The sequence below is a fragment of the Rana temporaria genome, chromosome 1 (genome assembly GCF_905171775.1).
Source record: "Rana temporaria chromosome 1, aRanTem1.1, whole genome shotgun sequence".
NCBI classification, from domain to species: domain Eukaryota; kingdom Metazoa; phylum Chordata; class Amphibia; order Anura; family Ranidae; genus Rana; species Rana temporaria.
In genome coordinates, this window is record NC_053489.1 from 368,181,843 (window position 1) to 368,203,564 (window position 21,722).

The 21,722-nt window shown below is 45.7% G+C and overlaps 1 protein-coding gene across 3 annotated transcripts in view; it reads right to left on the minus strand.

Annotated features, from left to right (window-relative positions):
• The window catches only part of TJP3 (tight junction protein 3), a 432,362-nt gene that overhangs the window by 280,084 nt on the left and 130,556 nt on the right, over window positions 1–21,722 (minus strand). For all 3 annotated transcript variants that reach the window (XM_040322292.1, XM_040322285.1, XM_040322278.1), the window contains exons 5-6: window positions 7,601–8,192; window positions 7,347–7,450 (exon numbers count right to left, since the gene is read on the minus strand). In XM_040322292.1, the coding sequence (XP_040178226.1) occupies window positions 7,347–7,450; window positions 7,601–8,192 (696 nt within the window). The remainder of the gene's footprint in view (window positions 1–7,346; window positions 7,451–7,600; window positions 8,193–21,722) is intronic.

Consider the following 21,722-nt stretch of genomic DNA (forward strand, 5'->3'; position numbering starts at 1 on the left):
GGAAAGAGCTACTAGTTCAGATACTCTCCTAGCAGAGGAGATCGCAACCAAAAAAGCAAACTTCCGACTCAATGGAATATGACGGATAGGTTCAAAGGGCTACTTCTGCAGGCCCGACAAACCCACAACACTCCCTGAATGAATGAGATGCTAAAGGTCTCTGAAAGAAGATTAATAGAGCCGAGATTTGACCCTTAATAGTACTGAGGGATAACTTCATATCTACCCCTAATTGACAGAATGTCAGAATCCTACTAATGACATATTTTTGAGGGTTCCACCCTCTTGATTCACACCAAGAAACATATGCCTTCCAGATTCTATAATAAATGAGCCTGGAGGCCAGCTTTCTAGCATTAATGAGAGTGGAAAGAACCGGACCTGAGAGCCCCTGTTTCTTCAGTATGTAGGATTAAACAGCAAGACCATCAAATGTAGCTTTTGTAAGGAAGGATGGAACACTGGACCTTGTGATAACAGGTCTTGGCGAAGTGGAAGAATGTAAGGTTTCCCCACCGCCACCCTTAAAATCTTGGTGTACCAGGACCTTCTGGGTCAATTCGGGCCACCAAGAGAACTGATATTCCTTCTTTGATCTTGCCCAGAAGTCTCTGTAAGAGCGGAACTGGAGGGAATGCATAGACAAGGGAAAACTGATCCCAGGGAATCATAAGTGCATCTGTTCCGTAGGATCGCAGATCTGCTGCCCTCGATACAAAATTGTCTAAATTTCCTGTTGAACCTGGAAGCGAATAGGTCTACGTACGGGGTGGAGAGACCATTCCCACCAGCGACAATTGGCAGCGCCTCTGGTAATCGGCTTGCAAATTCTCCACTCATGGGATGAAGATCGCAGAAATGCAAGGAATATGAGTTTCTGCCCATGTTAAAATCTCGTTCACTTCTTGCTGAGCATTGGGACTTCCGGTGCCCCCTTGGTTGATTGATATAAGCCACAGCAGTAGCAATGTCGGAGTGAATCCGAACCGGGTGACCCTTTAATCTGTGTGTCCAGGTTAAGAGGGCTAGGTATACGGCTTGAATCTCCAAAATGTTGATAGGGAGGCCTTTCTCGGATTTGGACAAAGTTCCTTGGGCAGCGGCTTCTTCTAAAATTGTCCCCCAGCCCAACAGGCTGTCACCCGTAGACACCACTTTCCAAATGACTGGAAGAAAGGATTCCCCTGCTCGCAAATTCTTGGTGTTCAACCACCAACTGAGGCTTTGGCGCACCTCTGAGGACAGGTACATCGGCCAATCCAAGGCCTGGATCTTTCTGTTCCAGGCAGTCAGGATACTGTTCTGAAGTAGTCTTGAATGAAACTGGGCATACGGAATGGCCTCGAAAGAGGCCACCATTTTCCCCAACAACTTCATGCAATTGATGGTTTTCCCTTTGCCCTGACCATGCGGACCAGATCCTTTAAGGATTTGATCTTTGGCTCCGAAAGGAATACTTTGGTTTGGGTTGTGTCCAAGACCATGCCCAAATATTCTACCCTCTTCTGGGGGTGTAGAGAGAGGACTTCTGGAAGTTTAGGATCCAACCTAGACACTCTAGGTATTTTACTGTGCTGAGTATGCTGTGGTTTAACCGTCCCACTGACTGTTCTACCAGAAGTAGATCGTCTAGATAAGTCGTCACCGCTATGCCCTGCGTCCTTAGATTTGCCAAAAGCGGGGCCAGAAACTTTGTAAACAGGCAAGGTGCCTTGAGCCACAAACTGATGGTGGCGGTGTTCTACAGCGAACCTTAGGGACTTTTGGTGAGCAGGATGAATAGGCACGTGTAAATATGCATCTTTAATGTCTATTGACACCAAGAATTCCCCGCCCTGTAGCGTGGAAACCACTGATCGAACTGTTTCCATTCGGAAATGAAGAATGTTTAAAAACAGATTTAGGGCATTTAGATCCAGAATGGGTCTGACGTCTGTTTGGTTTCAGAACCACAAAAAGGTTTGAATAGAACCTCGTGCCTTGTTCCTTAAGGGGAACTTCTTTGATTACCCACTTGGTCAGCAAGTGATCCACTGCTTGGAAGAAGGATTTTCTTTTTAATGGATCTCTGGAGACATTTGAGTTTAGGAACCGATAAGGTGGGATTTCCCAGAATTCTATTTTGCATCCTAGGGATACCGTGTAAATGACCCATTTGTCCAGTATCTCGGCCAAACGGGGGTGCCCCTTTATAAAGAAGCTTTAGGGTTCTGTTTACCAGTCTTTTGGACCCACGGCTTTTTGCGACCCTGGGCCTGATTCTGGGTCTTAGGCTTTGTGGTTGACTGAAAATGACTTTGCCACTGCCTGGAAGCAGAGGTTCCTGGGACCAGAGAGAGGGACTTTTTAAAACACGGGCATTTGTGTTTCTTTTTCTCTGGCGTAGTCTTTCCACTTGAGATTTCCTGAATGTATTTATCCAGATCATCCCCAAAAAGTAATTCCCCATGAAAAGGGAAACCAGCCAACAGCTTTTTACATGGAGCTTCCGCTGACCAATGCTTTAACCAAAGGATTTTGCACATATGCACCAATTGGAGCGCGAGGCAGGATGCCTGTTGGATAGAATCTCTCATGGCATCGACCGTGAAACATAAGGCCTTAAGTAGGTTCTCCCAAAGCTTAAGCTGGTCTGGAGGAAGGTCCTTGAGCCCTTGTTTTACCTGTTCCTTTAGGACCTGACACATACCAACAGCCGCCAAAGCAGGTTGGGTCACAGCGCCCACCATCACAAATGAAGATTTAAGTAAAAAGATTATAACTCCTTCTCAGAAAAATCTTTAAACACCTGAGCATTGTTTAAACAAGAAATGGCTGCATCTACCGCAGGTAGCTTCCATTTTTTAGTAAACATTTCCTCCATTCTCCTCCTAGAAAATGTGATGTTATCTGGATGTTGCCAGTCGGCGTAAATACGATTTTCTAATAAAGGATGAACCGGAAAGGAGCTCGCAGCCTGTGGGGATTTTAAAGAACCCAGGTGATTCAGTTAAAATCCACAGAGGGCAACTTGAATGTGGAACGTACAGCTTCAGCATAACATTGCACCTGCATTTTCTTAAAGCGGAGCTCCACCCTAAAGTGGAACTCCCGCTAATCGGAACCCTCCCGCCCCTCCGGTGTCACATTTGACACCTTTCAGGGGGGAGGGGGGTGCAAATACCTGTCTAAAGACAGGTATTTGCACCCACTTCCGGCCACACAGTCTCGGGCAGACCTCGGGCATGACATCACCTCCCCCCCTTGTGTTCTGGGAACACTCGGCTCCCAGTACACAGCGGGAGCCAGTCGGCAGGCGTAGCGCAACTCGCGCATGCGCCGTAGGGAACCGGGCAGTGAAGCCGGAGCGCTTCACTTCCTGGTTCCCTCACCGGGGGGCAGCAGAGTGACGAGCGATCGCTCGTCCTCTGCTGCGGACAGCGCTGGACTCCAGGACAGGTAAGTGTGCTATTATTAAAAGTCAGCAGCTGCAGTATTTGTAGCTGCTGGCTTTTAATATTTTTTTTTTTCAGCGGACATCCGCTTTAACCTGAGAAGCAGAAAAAGGTTCCTCTGATCCACCCGATCCATCTGACTGCTCCTCATCCTTATCCTCTAAAGGCGCCACATCATCCTCGTCCTCATCAGATCTTTCTGAAGAGGGATCTAGAGCAATGGAATGGGACCCGCTTGGCTTTTTATCCTTTTTTATGGATTTAGCAATTAATGTAGCGATTCTCCCTTCCAAATTATCTAGAGCTGCCGACAAAGTGTCCTCAGTGACATATGCAGGAGCTGGCACAACAGGGGAAGCTGCTATACCTGACAAAGGCAATGGCTCATCCTGTACATGCGCTAAGGATTCCTCAGTAGAGGATGGTACCCAGCTAGAGCCCCCTGTTTTAGGCCGCGTCTCTTTTTTGTCTTTCTTAGTCCCTGAGCTGTTCTCCGGTAAGACATATTCCTAAGCCACAAGCAGAGGTAAAAAAGACAGTGCATACACTTCTGTGCTAGTTCAGCAATCTACAACAGTAAGCAACTATCACAGTCTGATGCTGAGTAGGTGCCTTTAAGTGCCTGTAACCAACCACCTAGAGAACTCACGTTCCCCCAGGCTGCTGTGTCTCTTCCTATGGCGTCTGTCAGGCATCCGAGGCCGATTTCAAATCCTCCCGCCTTGCGCATGCGCAGTAGAGCGGCACGCACGCCGCCATGACCACGCCCCCAACCCGAGTTAATGGGGTAAAAGCATGCTGGTAAAATGCAGATCGCATTACAATTTTTTATTTCCCGGCTAGAGCCTGCCTGTCAGTTTTATACACAATTCTAGTGGCTGCAGCCACCAGATTGTGTATTGAAACCCCCCCCCCCCCTGCTGTCAGGTCCATATGACGTGGCAGACGATGGGTTAAATGTCTACACTGGTAAACCAACTTACCACAAGAACTCTACCACTGCTAAGAGACCATGAGATAATGAAACCATGTCTCTAGCATCTTAGTCTTTACACTATTAGGTCTGCTCACCTGCATTTCTCAAAAATTGGAAAGAGTATATGTTTATATATGTAAAATTGACCAGATTTTATTGAAAAAAAAAAAAAACACCTAAGCTGGTTTAGCATAGTTTTTTTTCCAGCCCAAAAAAAAAATGATTCCCCCATCCACACAAGCGATTTCCTTCACATTTCTGGGACAATGACCACACCCCCTGGTCCAGCATCTGGCGACTCGGGTAGTCCGCCTGCCAATTTTCCACACCCAGAATGTAGGCGGTCGACAGAGCTGGCACGCTTCTTTCCGCACATCTTAGGATGTGAGCGACCTCGCGCGCTGCAGCCGAGCTCCGTGTTCCCCCCTGATGGTTGACATAAGCCACCACCGTGGCGTTGTCCGACTGAATCCTGATCAGGCGACCTTGCAACCTCCTCGACCACGAGGAGAGGCATAGCCTGATCGCCCGGAGTTCTAGGACATTGATCGGCAGACGGGATTCTTCTAGAGTCGATCGACCCTGGGCTGACTGGACCCCCCAGACGCCCCCACCCGTGAGGCTGGCGTCCGTTGTAATCACCGTCCAAAGGAAGGGAAGAAACTACTTCCCGGACCGAAGAGCCGGGGGATCTCAGCCACCAATTGAGAGAGACTCTGACAAGGTGGCTTACCTGAATCTGATGATCCAGAGACAAAGGAGATTTGTTCCACTTGGACAGTACCTCCTTCTGCAAAACACGAGTGTCGAACTGGGCATACAGTACCGCCTCGAAGGAGGCAACCATCAGGCCCAGGATTCGCATGTAAAAAACGGAGAGACAACCATTTGCGAGATGCCAAACTTCTTCACTGAAGACTAAAGAGACAGCAACTTCTCCAGGGGAAGAAAGACCTTCGCTTCCAATTTTAAAAAAAAATGCAATATTTTTTACTTTTTGCTGTAATAAATATCCCCCAAAAACATATATAAATTTTTTTTTTTTCCTCAGTTTAGGCCGATACGTATTCTTCTACCTAGTTTTGGTAAAAAAAAAAAAAAAAATCGCAATAATCGTTTATCGGTTGGTTTGCGCAAAATTTATAGCGTTTACAAAATAGGGGGTAGTTTTTTTGCATTTTTATTTTTTTTTTACTTTTATTTTTTATTTTTTTTAGTAATGGCGGCGATCAGCAATTTTTTTCGTGACTGCGACATTATGGCGGACACTTCGGACAATTTTGACACATTTTTGGGACCATTGTCATTTTCACAGCAAAAAATGCATTTAAATTGCATTCTTTATTGTGAAAATGACAGTTGCAGTTTGGGAGTTAAACACAGGGGGCGCTGTAACATTTAGGGATCACCTAGTGTGTGTTTACTAGTGTAGGGGGGTGTGGCTGTAGGACTGACACCATCGATCGAGTCTTCCCTATAAAAGGGATCACTCGATCGATGCGCCGCCACAGTGAAGCACGGGGAAGCCGTGTTTACACACGGCTCTCCCCGTTCTTCAGCTCCGGGGAGCGATCGCGACGGAGCGGCTAAAAACAAATAGCCGCGCCGTCGTCCCGGATCGCTCCCCGAGCGGACCCGACCTCCGCATGTACGGGGGGGGGGTCCCGATCGGACCCCCCACCCACGTCGAGCAGAGGACGTACAGGTACGTGATTGTGCCTGTCCGTGCCATTCTGCCGACGTAAATGTACATGAGGAGGTCGGGAACTGGTTAAAGAGATGCAGTGCTGCATCACAAAAAAGGGCCTGGTCATTAAGGGGCCAAATCTTCTGGGGCTGAAGTGGTTAAACTTTCAGCCGGTAGAGCCAAAATCAATCACTTGCTGCTGTGATGATTACAGCATAGTTCAAACTAAATTTTAAAGCAACAAAGAGGAGCGCTACGGATGACAGATGCAGCCATGACAAACCGTAGTCAGTTTACAGGAAGGAGGGCAGAACCAGGCAGGATCAGCCAGGTATTTCAGTTGATAGAAAGCCAAATTACACAGAACAAGCACTGTGCTGTATAACATGCTTTAAAGGCCCCTTTCACACTGGGGCAGGAGGTGCGGTGGCGGTATAGCCCCCGCTAGCGGCCGAAAAAGGGTTAATACCGGCGCATTGCTGGCGGTATAGACGAAGTGTTCCATTGTTTTCAATGGGAAGGAGCGGTGGAGGAGTGGTAAACACAGTTACAAAGATGCTGCTAGCAGGACTTTTGGAGCGGTCCCGGCAGCGCATCGCCTCAGTGTGAAAGCACTCGGGCTTTGACGCTGAGACTGCAGGGAAGGAGTTTTTCAGGTGGTATTTGGGCGCCATTTTTAGCACTAAAAACGCCTGAAAAACTCCTCAGTGTGAAAGGGGTCTAAAGGAATAGAATTCATTTTATTTTTTAGGGTTACAAACACTTTAAGGAGTTGAATGAAAAATCCAAAGGATAAAATAATAGTTGTAATAGTACCAGAGCTTTTTTTCTCAGAAAATAGGTGCAGGAACTCAACCACGACCCCGTTCAGATTTCACAAACAGTAGAAGGGTCTTAACGGGGCATTAAATACCAGGATTGCATTACATACAGAGTGTAGAGTTCAGGGGGGTTACACACAGAGTGCAGAGCTGTGACTCGTACACACAGAAACCAGACTTCTGTGTTTACAAGTGATTGTGGTGAGCAGGCACCAAAGGGTCTGAGCCAGAGGTGGTGGAACCGAGTTCCCCCAAGTTCCCCCTGAAAAAAAGCCCTGAATAGTACTATTAAAGTGATTCTTCCACAAGAGAGAAGATACATCAACTTGGGAAACTAGCACTCGGGATTCATGGATTGGGGTGGGGCCCAGCATCCCAGCCTGTGACCTGTACGGTATGATCAGGATAAAACAATTGGTTTAAAGTACCTTAAGAATTAGGTCTCCCTCCTGTAGGGACTTGTCCTGAGCAGCCAGCCCCGTGTCTGTAATGTGCTTAATGAAGATTTGACTACCAAGCTTCAAGCCATATTCTGCAAAAACACAACAGAAACAAATATATTGAGGTAAACTGGTAAATGCATTGGGTTTTATTGTTTGGGTAGGAAAGTTAGAAATTGCAGAGCAGAATGGAAAAATGATGGAAAGTTAAAGCAAACTTATGTCAGCAATGCAGAACATACCTTGTTTTTCTGTTTGTTTCACCAATATTGTTTTTACAGGTTTGGATGGTACATCCTGAATTGGCAGTCGCTTGAAACCAGACACAAGTTCAAGGCCACCACTATATGGCCTTTCAACAATATCACTTCCTAGGTCTGTTCTTGAATAGTCTGCTGCATCACTTCCAGAGTACCCCCTGCCACTACCAGTCTCTCCCCATCTGTTTGAGCCGAATGACTCCCTGTCAGAGACCTGTTTCTCTTTGCCAGTTCTCCTCCTTGAATAATTTCCCACTCCACTTCCACCACTCTTTATTCTGTGCTGTCTCGAGTGGTAAGAGGAACGATGAGTAGATCCACCCGAGCTACGTCCACTGGAAGAATCCCCTTCATAGCCTCTTGCTGTATCCTCATGGGGCTCCCTGCTGAAACTCCCATATCTCTCTCTCCAGGCTACAGAAGAATCTGTTTCTTCTTTTCCTTCTTTGTCAAGGGAACTTGAATGCATGAGCTCTGACGTGTGTGACAATGTGGAGCTGTGAGGAAGGCCTGTGGAAATGGGGAGTACAGAGTTGCTCGCAGGAAGTTGAATTTTTCGAGGACGTTTCACAGTCTGTGGCAAAAAAATTAAATAAAACATTTAATTTAATTATTCGTATGCAGGGCACAGCAACAGTGTCTCTGCAAAGGGCATCTCCTGATCTTATAATTACTTTACTTGCTCTACCCTCTTATTTTTTTTAAATCAGATATTTTTTTTTATTTAAGACGAACACAAAAAACAAAAAAAAAAACACATTTGTATTTTCTCATTACAGTACACAGAAAACAAAGTACACTGTTATTAGCAAGGACACCTAGGTGACAGTGTGATATGGCAAACAATCCAGTATGATATTTGTACATCCTATAATATAATTAGCGGAGAACTATATTCAGCAGCAAATGTACCTTAATATACATAATCAGTTGTGGACACAGTCCCATGGTTTCCCAAGTACCAAAACTGTCTCTTAAATGATGTTCTATCCCCCTCGGCCCCTAACCCTAACAAGGTCCCCGGGCAGAACAGGACACCACCATCACCTAAACAGCAGGGGACAGTGGACATCAGGCTCACAGATAAACCATCAGACAAAACACACAAAACAAGGGTAACGTAAAACAAAACAAGCCTCTGCAGGACCTCTACTACTCTACCCAGCAGACCCATAGCTGGTCCGCCATGTAAATGAAGCAAAGATATCCTCTACACTCTGAAGTAGCCATTTCCACTCATTATCGTCCCCTACTGTGACACAGTTGTTGAGGAGTTTACACCCCCCCCCCCCCCTCAAGGATTCTATTGTGGACTAGACGTAGTGGAGCTAGTCCAGGGGAATCCAACCAGGGATCCCAAATATTCTCACATTTCCTCGGACTACCTCTATGCTTGTATGTGAGCTGTTCTCTAATAAGAGAGTCATTTACAGATGCAATCCATTCTGAAAGTGTAGGGGTTGTTGCAGACAGCCATTTTCCAGCTATTAGTTTCCTAGCCAGGAACAGCAGTCTAAGGATGGCAATATACGTATGTGGTGTGTACAGTTGCTCATCTAGCCAGCCTAGTGAACAGAGTTTAGGATCAGTGGTAAGTTTGAGATTCCATATGCCATTGATAGTGTTGACCACCGCTGCCCAATACCTTTGCAGCTTAGGACATCTCCACAGAATATGAACCAGTGTACTGTTGTCAACCAGACAGTGGGGACAGAGTGGATCATTCCGTCTTTTCCATTTGTGCAGTTTTTCAGCCGTGAGGTATGTGTGATGAATAAAGAATAGTTGGGTACGTTTTTGCAAGGAAGATAGTGACACTTTAAATACATTGTCTAAGATGGTGTTCCATTCCTCATCTGAAATACGGCCTATGTCTGCTCCCCAGTCAGTTCTACACTTCAAAATCATTGCTTTAGAGACATGCCCAAGAAGGGAGTTATATATAGAAGAGATTTGTCCCTTTCTAGAAGAGGACCCAACCAGTTGGGTGAGCACCACAGGTCTAGCGAGCTCCAAGGTGGAGGTCGCCGCTTGTGCTGCAATAGCATGCCGAAGCTGCAAGTACTGGAAAAATAAGGTATTAGGCAGGTCAAATTCTATGCGCAGAGATTGGAAGTCTGAGTATTCCTCCACAATACAGCTGTGGAATATAGTTTACTCCACTCCCTTGACCAATTGGAGAAATTTTTAAGCTTGTTTAGTTCTGGGTAGTTACGGTTATTCCAGATGCGTGACCAGTGAGTATACCCCATGTATTGCAGGTGCCGTTTGGCCTTGTTCCATATTTTGTCTATAAGTAGGAGTTTGGGGTATCGAGTCAAAGCTCCTAGTTCACCCGCCTCTATGCACTCCACAATTCCATCACCGCATATCTGTGTTCTTACTACATTCCTCATGGGATCAGAGGGCTCCGGGTATAACCAGCCCATCAGGTGTTGTAGTTGAGCCGCCATAAATTAATAGAATGGGTTTGGTACTGCCAGCCCACCTGAATCTGTAAAGTTTCTAATTTTATTCTCTGAACTTGTTTCCTCCATATCAGTGCACGGTAGATAGTGTTACACCTTTTAAACACAGGGATTGGGATACAGATAGGGGCGATGTGGAGTGCATATAATATCTGTGGATTTCAGATCATCTTGACCATGTTGCAGCGGCCAACTACGTAGAGCGGCAACTTAATCCAGCTAGTAGTTTTTTCCTGAAATCTTTGAAGGAGTGGGTCCATTGTTTAGCTTGATATATTGGTCCAGGTCAGGGTGAACCACAATGCCTAGATATTTAAACGTATCTACTATTTTAATATGGTCAGTCGTCTGAGGCAGGGGACCGGGCAATGGGTCTAGAGGCAATAGTGTGGATTTGTCCCAATTGATTTGAAATCCGGAAAAGGTTCCGAACAAACGAATCAACTCCATGAGGCCAAAAAGGGAGGTGAAGGAGTCACCCAGAAACAGAAAGGCATCATCAGCGTAAAGTGCCAAATAATCTTAATTGTCCCCCCGCCTAAATCCGACTATATCAGGGTGCCCCTTTTGGCAGCAGCCAGGGGCTCAATGGCTAGGGCAAGGAGGAGAAGGGACATCCTTGCCTGGTTCCCCTATGTAGAGCAAAGGAAGGAGACAATGTGTTATTTATTCTAATGCAGGCTTTTGGCGCTTTGTACAATAGTTTAATCCAAGAAATAATTTGTAATCCCAAATTAAGTTTCTCCAATACTCTCCACAAATAATCCCAATCAACACTATCAAACGCATTGGCGGCATCTAGCGAAAGGATAGCTCTCTGGCCCTGATTATCAGTGGGTATTTGCATGTTAAGGTATAAGCGGTGGAGATTATTTGCCGTGGATCGGTTTGGTATAAAGCCGGGCTGGTCCGGGTGTACTAGTTTAGTCACCACCTTAGAGAGTCTCATAGCAATGACGTTAGTAAGGAGCTTTAGATCCGTGTTTAGCAGTGAGATGGGTCTATAAGACTCAGGCTTGTCAGGTTCCTTCCCTGGCTTCAAAATAACTACAACCACCGCTTCATACAATGATCCCGGCAAGGAATCCGAGCTAACCGCATCGGCAAGTGTATGGAGTAGCTCCAGTAGGAGTACCCCTCCAAATTTGTTATACAATTCAATTGGGAGTCCGTCAGTACCCGGGGCTTTCGAGTTGGGGAACGTGGCAAGTGCCAATTGCAGTTCCTCCAGGGTGAGAGGTGCGTTTAAAAGTTCCCTATGGGAAAGAGAACTTGATATAAATCTTTCTAGAACTGAATGGGTACGGATTTTTTACGTACACTCACAAGGGTTCATTAAATGTTTTGACTAAAGAAAACAGTTATAAATTATATTCCAGATGGTATAAAACTCCAGTCTTGATTCATAAATTTAACCCCGATACAAGTCCTCTATGTTGGCGATGTACAAATTTCGAAGAAACTCTCCTCTATATTTAGTGGGATTGCCCTTGACTAAAACCCTTTTGGAAGGAAATACATCACCTTATCCCTCACATAACGAATCACACACTAAATTTTACTCCTGCAAAATACTTATTACACCACACTTCATTACCTATTTCAATTTATAAAAAATCTCTTATACGTGTAGCGCTACCCCCGCAGGAGCCGCTGGTTAGATTTGGGATCTACTCTCATTAATTAATTCACCCCCTATAATTGGCTCAAACCCTCCCTTGGCACCCCAAATAAATGCAATAGTATTGTGACCTCTACTTCGGTGGGTCCACAATAGCATACATAAAACATGCAATGGTAATACAATGACACCGTTACCTTCTCCAGTTGGTGGCTCCCAAGAGTAAACACACCTCACACAATTAATATAGTCAAACCAAAGGGATAGCTTTACTTTGCATATGGTAAAGAGGATAAGGGGTTTGAATAACAGGTTAAATATACACAGGTATCAGAATAAAAATGACTCTGCAAGGGCCCTTTGCAAGAGTCAGAAAAGAAAACCCAAACTAAAAGGGTAATATTGTTAAGTATCAGTTATTATAGGCAGTCTATGCTCGCGAGCTCCCCCTAGCAGGCAGTTCTGCAGAACAGCTAATGCAGAAAACCTTTGCCAGGCCTGGCTCAAACAGCTCCTGAATGTCTCCTAAGGACAAAGTCTATGTTGCAACCGTTGGTGCACTTTTAAATTGTAATCCAAAGGTTAAAGAAGGGAATAAACGCAGTCAAAAAGGGTATGGTGAAACCAATGTTGATGAACCGATCTCCAGTCAGCGTTCGTCAACTCTGCTGGTATAACTCTCAACTTGTTAGGCCTCTCTGATTCAGTCAGAGATCAACACGTGGCTCCTGGTTTATGGAGTAACGTGAAGTTATAAGCCGATAAGCTGTTCTTCACAAAGACGCGCCAATCAGTCACCGCTCCGCAACACACGGTCTCCGGTATCGGACTCTCCACTGCTACGATCATCAGCTGGCGAGCTTCTCCGGCCTCCGGGAACAAGAGCTGGACACCCTTTGTCTTGCTTCCCTCCGGATGGTTGGTCTTCCGGTGGATGGAGGCCCAGGCTTCAGGCCTAACCGCTCGGCTGTGGTGCTCTCCACAGCTCCGCAGAGGAGAAGATGCAGGTCCCGAGAGAGCAAAGTCAGCCCCTCCTCGCCTTTAAGTAACCTCCCCCATAAGGCTGTGCGGAGGTGTCATGTGCTCCAAAAGGGTATGGCATTGTGGTAAGTGTAGTCTGTTCCTACTAAAGGTCAATGGAGTCCATATCTGATACTTCTGATCCCGCAATGCATTGTTTTTAAAGAAATATAAACACGTATGTACAAGTGTAACTGGACCCCGGTGGAGATTCAAGCTATCAATAGTCCATGATAGTATGACCCCGCTACATACATCTTATCAATGCTGCTAAACTATATACCAATACATTGGAAAAAGAACTCTCCTCCGTGCATCTCGAATGGTTACAGAAAGTCCAGAAAATTGCAGAAATGGAAGCTCCGATTCAACAACCAATGACTCACCGTTTAAATTTCACAATACTTGGGCTAACTGGATAAACTTTACTAAATCTTCAAACTATCATAAAACTCACCTCTATTACTCCTTGACTTGACCCGGGGATATTTATTTTACTAAATACTCTTATTATCGCTACTTTATTCTTAATATTAAATTGTCCACTCTTTCCTTTTTTGTGACCCTACTCCCTTTTATTTCCTCCAATATTTAATATGATATAATATGACATATCTTAATTATGATCAAATAACAGAAACAAAATAAAACAATTTATATAAATTTTAGATCTTGCTTGTCTGCATTATATACTCTCTAATTCGAATTTATGTATATTGATCTATACATTAATGGTTTTGTAATTTTTCTTACATTTTATTGTATGACTTAACTTATAATTTTTCTTTAATGGAAAAAATTCAATAAAAACATTGAAACCTAAAAGTTCCCTATCTGTGTCTTGGAGCTGGGGTAGGGTGATAGATTCCAGTAAATGTGTTAACTCTTCTACTGGATACGATACCTTAGCGGAATATAAGTCCTGATAAAAGGAACCAAATTTCTTCAAAATTGAGGGTGTATCGGTGACAGTCAGTAGCGACGCCGTGGTAATACCATGTATAACATGTGGTGGCTGTTGTGACCTGGCTATCGTCGCTAGCTCATGGCCTGTTTTTTTTCTCCTCAAAATATGTTTGAGAAGTGAAAAATCGTTTGTCTCCTGCCTGTTGTAGGTGCACCGTGCGGTAGAGTTTCTGTGCGTCCTTCCATTGCCTCTCGTGGTCTGGCGTGGGAGCCCGCAGATAAAGTTCCTCTGCTTCCTCCTCCGTCCGACCGGCATCCCTAGCCCACTGCCTGCTTCCAATTTTAAATTGTGTTAATTTCCTTAATGCACATTCCTCTAATGAAGGCTTTTAGCGCATCCCACACCACCCCAGGCGCAGCTGACGGTTTATTGATTTCCAGAAAGTATTTTAGTTGCAACTGCATGTTATCTGAGTCAGTGAATAACTGAAGCCAAAAAGGGTTCATCTTCCAGTGTACTGGCAACCGCGGTTTTTGAAAGTTTAGACTAAGCTGCACCGGGGAGTGGTCGGAGAGGCCCCTGGCCAAGTACGTCACTATTGGGTCATAGGAGGATGTCAGGTCATTACCTAGTGCCAGGTCTATGCGTGACAGGAGAACTGGGCCTGGAGGGGAGATTTACATCTCCAAAGGTCTACCAGGCCAAGCTCATTCACAAACTTGGCCAGAGGAGTGCACACCCTAGGGCCCTGCGGACAAAAATGTTTGTGAACATCCAGAGAGACATCCGTTGCACTATTAAAGTCCCCCAGGACATATACCAGAAACTGAGGGTGCTTTTCTAAGAATCTAGCTAGGCACCAATACTGTTAATGTAAAAGGAGGAGGCACATATATGTTAGCTATAACACAAGCATGCGATTCCCACATCCCCAACAGCAGGGCCGGCGCTAGGCATAGGCGAGTCAGGCGGCTGCCTAGAGCGCCAGAGTAGGGAGAGCGGCAAAATCCGGATCCCCAGCCACTCGCTGGGGATTCGCCGCCAGGCTAGGAGGCGGTTTGCGCCGTGAAGACATCACCTTCATCACGATATTGCCAGCCTGCAGCGCCGTAGCAGCGGCAGTGAGATGAGGGGAGAGAGCTGGGACAGCAGCTGGCCGGGAATAGCGTGATGAAGGTGATGTCTTGATGATGATTTATGGTGGAAGTTGAATGCTACACCGGCCAGGGCTGGTGAGATCATAGACTGAAGCCCTGCATGCAAGCCGCGATGTCCGATGCACCCCCGCCTCCCCCCTCCTCCTGGTCGCTCGGGGTCGGGATCTGATGTCAGAGGAGACAGACGGGCAGCAGTGCAGTTCTCCTTCAGAAAAGACTTAACCCCCGCTGGCTCAGGTACACAATATAAGCACAGGCAGGACACTCAGTGCTGCAGCCTGCACACTGTCACAAGAAATTATAAAATGTACTCTGCTGTGCTGTCAAGTTTAACTTTGTGTACAGAGGGGGAACTGGTTTGTGTGTGTGTGGGGGGAGGGGCAGATATGTGTGTGTAGGGGGGGGGTTACAGAGTGGGAATGTGTGTGGGGAGGCAGATTGTGTGTGTGTGGTACAGAGTGGGAACTGGTGTGGGGGGGGCAGATGTGCAGAGGGGGTACAGTGTGGGAACTGGTGTGTGGGGGGGGGGACAGATGTGTGTGTGTGTGTGTGGGGAGGGTACAAAGTGGGAACTGGTGTGGGCAGAGACAGGTGTGTGTGGGGGGGGGGGTACAGAGTGGGACCTGGTGTGTGGGGGGGGGGGGACAGGTGTGTGTGTGTGTGTGTGTGGGGGGAACAGAGTGGGGGGCAGAGTGGGAACTTCTGTGGGGAGGGGGGGGGGGCAGATGTGCATGGGGGTACAGAGTGAGAACTGGTGTGGGGGGGGAACATATGTGTGTGGAGGGGTACAGAGTGGGAACTGGTGTGTGGGGGGGGGACAGATGTGTGTGTGTGGGGGGAGGGTTACAGAGTGGGAACTGGTGTGGGGGGCAGATGTGCAGAGGGGTACAGAGTGGGAACTGGTGTGTGGGGGGGGGGGAACAGATGTGTGTGTGGGGAGGGTACAAAGTGGGAACTGGGGGGGCAGAGTGGGAACTGGTGTGGGGGGGGGACAGATGTGTGGGGGAAACATATGTGCAGGGAGGTACAGAGTGGGAACTGGTGTGTATGTGGGGGGGGGACAGATGTGCAGGTGGGTACAGAGGGGGAACAGATGTGTGTGTGTGTTGGAGGGGGGGGGCGTTACAAAGAGGAACTGATTGGGTGGGGGAAGGAACAGATTTAAAGTGGGTACATATGGGAACTGATGTGTGTGTGTGTGTGTGTGTGGGGGGGGGGGGTTTAAGGGGAACAAAGGTGGGGGGTGCAGAGGGGAATAGGCGTTCTGGATGATACAGTGATGGGGTGATCAGAGGTGTAAAGGTGGTAGAATTGTGGTGATCTGAGACCTAAAAATACAGGAATTGGGGTGATTTGAGGTGTGGAGGTTCAAATCCAGTTTTGTAAAAAAATAAAAATAAATGCAGATCTTTTTGCAGGTCAAAAAATGTGCATTTTTTATTGTTTTTTTCTAGGAGCGTAGCATTGTCAGTGTATCTGTCGCTCGTACAGACAGGCAGTTACACAGTTGGCCTCTCTGTATATTGCTCTAGCCTGTGGACCACAACTGGCGTGAGGAAGTGAGCCAACGCCATCCTCTAATTGTCTTTTGGCCGGGTCCAGAGTCACAGGTGCAGGCCTGTGGACCACAGCAGAGCGAATGGCACGGGGGGGGGGGGGCGTCAAAATGAGGCTTCGCCTAGGGTGTCAACAATCCTTGCACCAGCCCTGCCCAACAGAAAGGTAAATCTACCTTCAGAGTCTATCTGTACACCACTTTTAGAAAAAGCAGCAGTTCTAGAGAACAAATTACTGACTCCTCTGGAGTACCTAGTGTGCACAGAGTGGTATTGTACGGGGTATTTGGACCTGCGTAATAAAGCGGGTGGTGTCACCCGTAAGGTGGGATTCCTGCAAACATACGATAGCGGGATTCTGTTGTGAGAGACAGGTGAATAAGGCAGTTCTTTTTGTAGGGTCATGTAGTCCCCTGATATTTCAAGAGAGGATTGTGTCCATTTGCTTACCCATTGGGATAAAAAGGGCGTAATAACAGCTGGGGGGACAGGCCCTGAAAAGTAGACTGAGGTGTCCATACCAAAAGGTTACCTTGGTGAGCATGAGGTTGAAGGTGGAACCCTGCTCTACCCTCTTAGCTCCGTGCTCCTCCATTGCCAGCAAGAATACATGGCACTTCAGGAGAAAATGTGACCTGCTCTCCTGTGACAGTGCTCAGGCCCATTAGCCAATCGGTAGGATAATTGTGGTCACGTGACGCGGGGGGTTTGGTGTTTAGTAATTCTTAAGTGCGACTTAAAATCCCCTGCTGACTAATTATTTGTTTCTTTTAATAAATAAAGGCACAGAAAAGAGCCAAGGACAACCACATAGTGTAAAACCCTTTAAAACACTATTAATAAGTGAACAAGAGAAAGCTTATCTTAAGAAAAACATACATACACACATTATAAAATATATATATATATATATATAAAATTATTATATAACTAGAAGGAATCCGCGCTTAGGATATGTGAGTAAGCTGCTGCCTCCCTAGAGGGTCTCAGAAGAGACCAAAAAGTGGTATAAAAAGTGTTGGGATGGTGGCGCTGCTGGACCTAGAAGGTCTAGAAAATTAGGAGTGTCCTTTAGTGGTATTAAATACGTGTTGGGTAACCACTATAAGGGGTAAAACCAATAAGTGTGGATTCCCTATAGGCACACGCTGCAACACTAAAGGCGTGTGTGGGTTGCCCCTTTTAATAGTGCTAAGAGAAAAACTTGTTGCCAAGTGCGTGAATATTTGGACCTCCACTAGAAATGGGTGTCCAAAGTGTGGAAAAAGGTCTGTAAATGTGGTACTGGTGGGTGAGAAATATGTGGCAGAAAATGTTTTGATTAAAGTCAGGACCCTGTGCAGGCCAGTGATCAGGCCAATACCGTACTTATATTGGCCTTATATACCATAAATATATACACACAAACAGGGGAAAGACCATCACTAAATTGCCCAATCGCAAGCCAGGCCTCCTTCCGACATTGGTAGTAAACCAGGTCTCATTCTGAGGCAGGTAGCGAACCAAGCCACATTCTGACTTAAGCTTTAGAAAGTTTCTATTTTTAAATACGAAGTTTCAGTAGGAAATGCAGATCAAAATCTTCATCAAGCCATAATTAATCAAATTGAAAAAAAAAAAAAAATGATATTATAAATAAGTCTAAAGCATAATAGACATCCACATAAAGGACAAACAACCAACCAAAAATCTGACAGGTTGCCCCCTATTGAACATTCTGTAAAAATACAACAAATGTCTATAGTAGAATGCAAATACAACGATGCACATAATAAAATGTAAATGACAACTATATATCTCCAAATACTTTAGGAGATATGTTTTATAACATTTAATAAAAAAATAAAAAATAAAAATGCAAATTTTAATCTCAATATTGAGCAAAAACTATACCTCAAATAAAAAAAATAAAAAAAGAGAACACACCTAAATCACTAGGGTTGTCCCGCTACCAGTTTTTTAAGACCGAGTACATGCCGATACTCCTCCCCCCCCCCCCCCCCAAGTACTCGCAGATACAGATTACCGATACTTTTTACTTTTTTGGCACCGATTAAGCATTGATAGGTGGCACTGACTGGCTGGTACTGAGTGATGGGCACTGATAGGTGGCACACAATGATGGCTGGGCACTGATAGGTGGCACGCACTGGCTGGCACTGGTACTGGCTGGATGGGCACAAGAGGATATATTTTTATATGCTGCCTCTGCGAAGCCCATTTTGGTACACCCTGCACTCGGTCTCAATAAAGCAGCAGCGGACATCTTGTTACACCCATCCCGAACTACATGGGCTGGGTGTAACAAGATGTCCGCTGCTAGCATATTGTGGCCGAGTGCAGGGTGTACAAAGATGGGCATCGGGATTTTCAAAGCACTGACTAACAGCAACACGGAGCGTCACTTCTGTTACCGAATGTGACGGCTCTGGTTGCCGATGCGGCTGCCCCCTGCAAGCTTACCCTCCCGAGGGCTCGCTCACCGAACTGCCCCGCTCTCCGCCCCCCTGCTCGCCGACTCCACCCGCTGACTTCCTCTCTCCCAGCCAGGTATCGGCAAAGACATCGGGAGCATTTGCGCGAGTACAAGTACTCGCGCAAATGCTCGGTATTGGTCCCGATACCAATACTAGTATCGGGACAACCCTATAAATCACACAAGGAAAAAAATAATAATGATGGGTGTTCAATATAAAAAAAAAAAAAAAAAAAATACATGACAAATTAATGTTATGTAAAATAAACAGATTCAGGGCTAGTATACACCACATGCAGTCCAGTGCGTTTTTTTTTTTTTTTGCACCATAAATGCATGGAAAGTAGGATACACGGTTTCCAATGGCATAGTTCACACCAGTGCAGTCAGTTCCAGGGCTTTCATTTTTCCTGCCCTAGAAAGCAGTACAACGCACCAAAAACGCACTGGACCCTAGTATAGTGGAGAAAAAAAAAAGCACCTGGAATGAATCCGGAACCACATCAAAAATGCACCGGAACACAAACATGTCAAAAACATGCATGCAGAATCGCATCTGGTTTGGATCTGAAGTGCGTTATTGTGGTGTAAACTGGCCCTAAAAGTGATAGTAATAGAAATTGGAACACTAAATATACCAGACCAGAAACATGAGAGGTTAAGCATTACTGAAAAAAAAAAAAACATTTAGGGAGCAAGATTTGAGTTTATGGGTTGCAATTGGCCGATTTAAAGCGGAACTTCAGTATTTTTTCTCATCTTTCCATCTTCTGTCCTTGTTTTAACTTTGGATAGCAAAAAAAATTTCTGCCAGTAAATACTTTATACAGCCCACTTCCTGTTTCTTGCCTGAAAAAAAGCCTAGGCTTATGACCTGCACAACTCTCTCTCTCACGCTCGTAAAAGTTTGCAGGGAAGGGAGGGGGGATGAGTCATAAGAGGGCCAATAAGAGCTGCAGAGCTGGAGGTGTGCCTCTGTGTAAATTCAGAAAGTGAACAGGCAGCAGCTTAAGCCGCCCACAGTTAAAATTGTTGGAGCCAGCCTCTGTGGAGGGAGATTTCTGCAGCATATTTGGCAAGTCCAGAATCACAGTATATACAGTCATGGCCGAAATTGTTGGCACCCCAGAAGTATTTCTCACAGAAAAGTATTGCAGCAACACATGTTTTGCTATACATATGTTTATTGCCTTAGTGTGTATTGGAAACTACTCCAGATCTCTTATTGGAAGGGCACTTTTCCCAACAGCAATTTTAAGATCTCTTCACAGGTGTTCAATGGGATTTAGATCTGGACTCATTGCTGGCCACTTTAGAACTCTCCAGCGCTTTGTTGCCATACATTTCTGGGTGCTTTTTGACATATGTTTGGTGTCATAGTCCTGCTGGAAGACCCAAGATCTCAAAAGCAAACCCAGCTTTCCGACACTGGGCTCTACAGTGCGACCCAAAATCTTTTGGTGATCCTCAGATTTCATGATAGCTTGCACACATTCAAGGCACCCAGAGGCAGCAAAACAACCCCAAAACATCATTGAACCTCCACCATATTTCACTGTAGCTACTGTATTCTTTTCTTTGCAGGCCTCATTCCGTTTTCGGTAAACAGTAGAATGATGTGCTTAACCAAAAAGCTCTATCTTGGTCTCATCTGTCCATAAGACATTTTCCCAGAAGGATTTTGGCTTACTCAAGTACATTTTGGCAAACCGTAGTGTTGCTTTTTTATGTCTCTGTGTCAGCAGTGGGGTCCTCTTGGGTCTCCTGCCATAGCGTTTTTTATTTAGTTTAAATGTCGACGGATAGTTCGCGCTGACACTGATGCTCCCTGAGCCTGCAGGACAGCTTGAATTTCTTTGGAACTTGTTTGGGGCTGCTTATCCACCATCCGGACTATCCTGCGCTGCAACATTTCATCAATTTTTCTCTTCCATCCACGCCCTGAGAGATTAGCTACAGTGCCATGGGTTGCAAACTTCTTGATAATGTTGCACACTGTGGACAAAGGCAAATCTAGATCTCTGGAGATGGACTTGTAAACCTTGAGATTGTTGATATTTTTCCACAATTTTGGTTCTCAAGTCCTCAGACAGTTCTCTCCTCCTTTTTCTGTTGTCCATGCTTAATGTGGCACACACAGACACACAATGCAAAGACTAAGTGAACTTCTCTCTCCTTTTTATCTGCTTTCAGGTGTGATTTTTTAAATTGCCCACACCAGTTACTTGCCCTAGGTGAGTTTAAGGGCCCTTTCACACGTGCGGACCGTATGTCCGCATTTTCATCTGTCCGTTGCGGATGAAAACGGGACATACATTGGTCCCTATGTGATTACGGGTGTCAGCGGATGACCATCCGCTGACACCCGTAATCGTCCGCCTCCGCAAAGATCCGCATTTGCGGACGGAAGAAAATCCTATTTTTCTTCTGTCTGCCGGATCGGATCGGATGAACACGGACATACAGTCCGTGTTCATCCGATCCCCCATAGGGGAGAGCGGAGGAAAGACAGGGCAGACCCTGCACAGTGTGCGGGGACCGCGCTGCCAGCTCAGCGGGGATTTTACGGAGGATCCCCGCTGAGCTTTTGCAGACACAAGGAGCGGATCATTACTGATCCGCCCATGTGAAAGGGCCCTTAAGGAGCATCACATGCTTGAAACAATCTTATTTATCCACAATTTTGAAAGGGTGCCAAGAATTTTGACCAGCCCATTTTTGGTGTCCAATTTGCTTATTTTCCTCCTTTTTTTGTTTTGTTCCAATACAATCAAAAGGTAATAAACATGTGTATAGCAAAACATGTGTCACTGCAATACTTTTCTGTAAGAAATACTTAATTTTCTGGAAAAATTTCTGGGGTGCCAACATTTTTGACCATGAATGTATAAAATGAGCA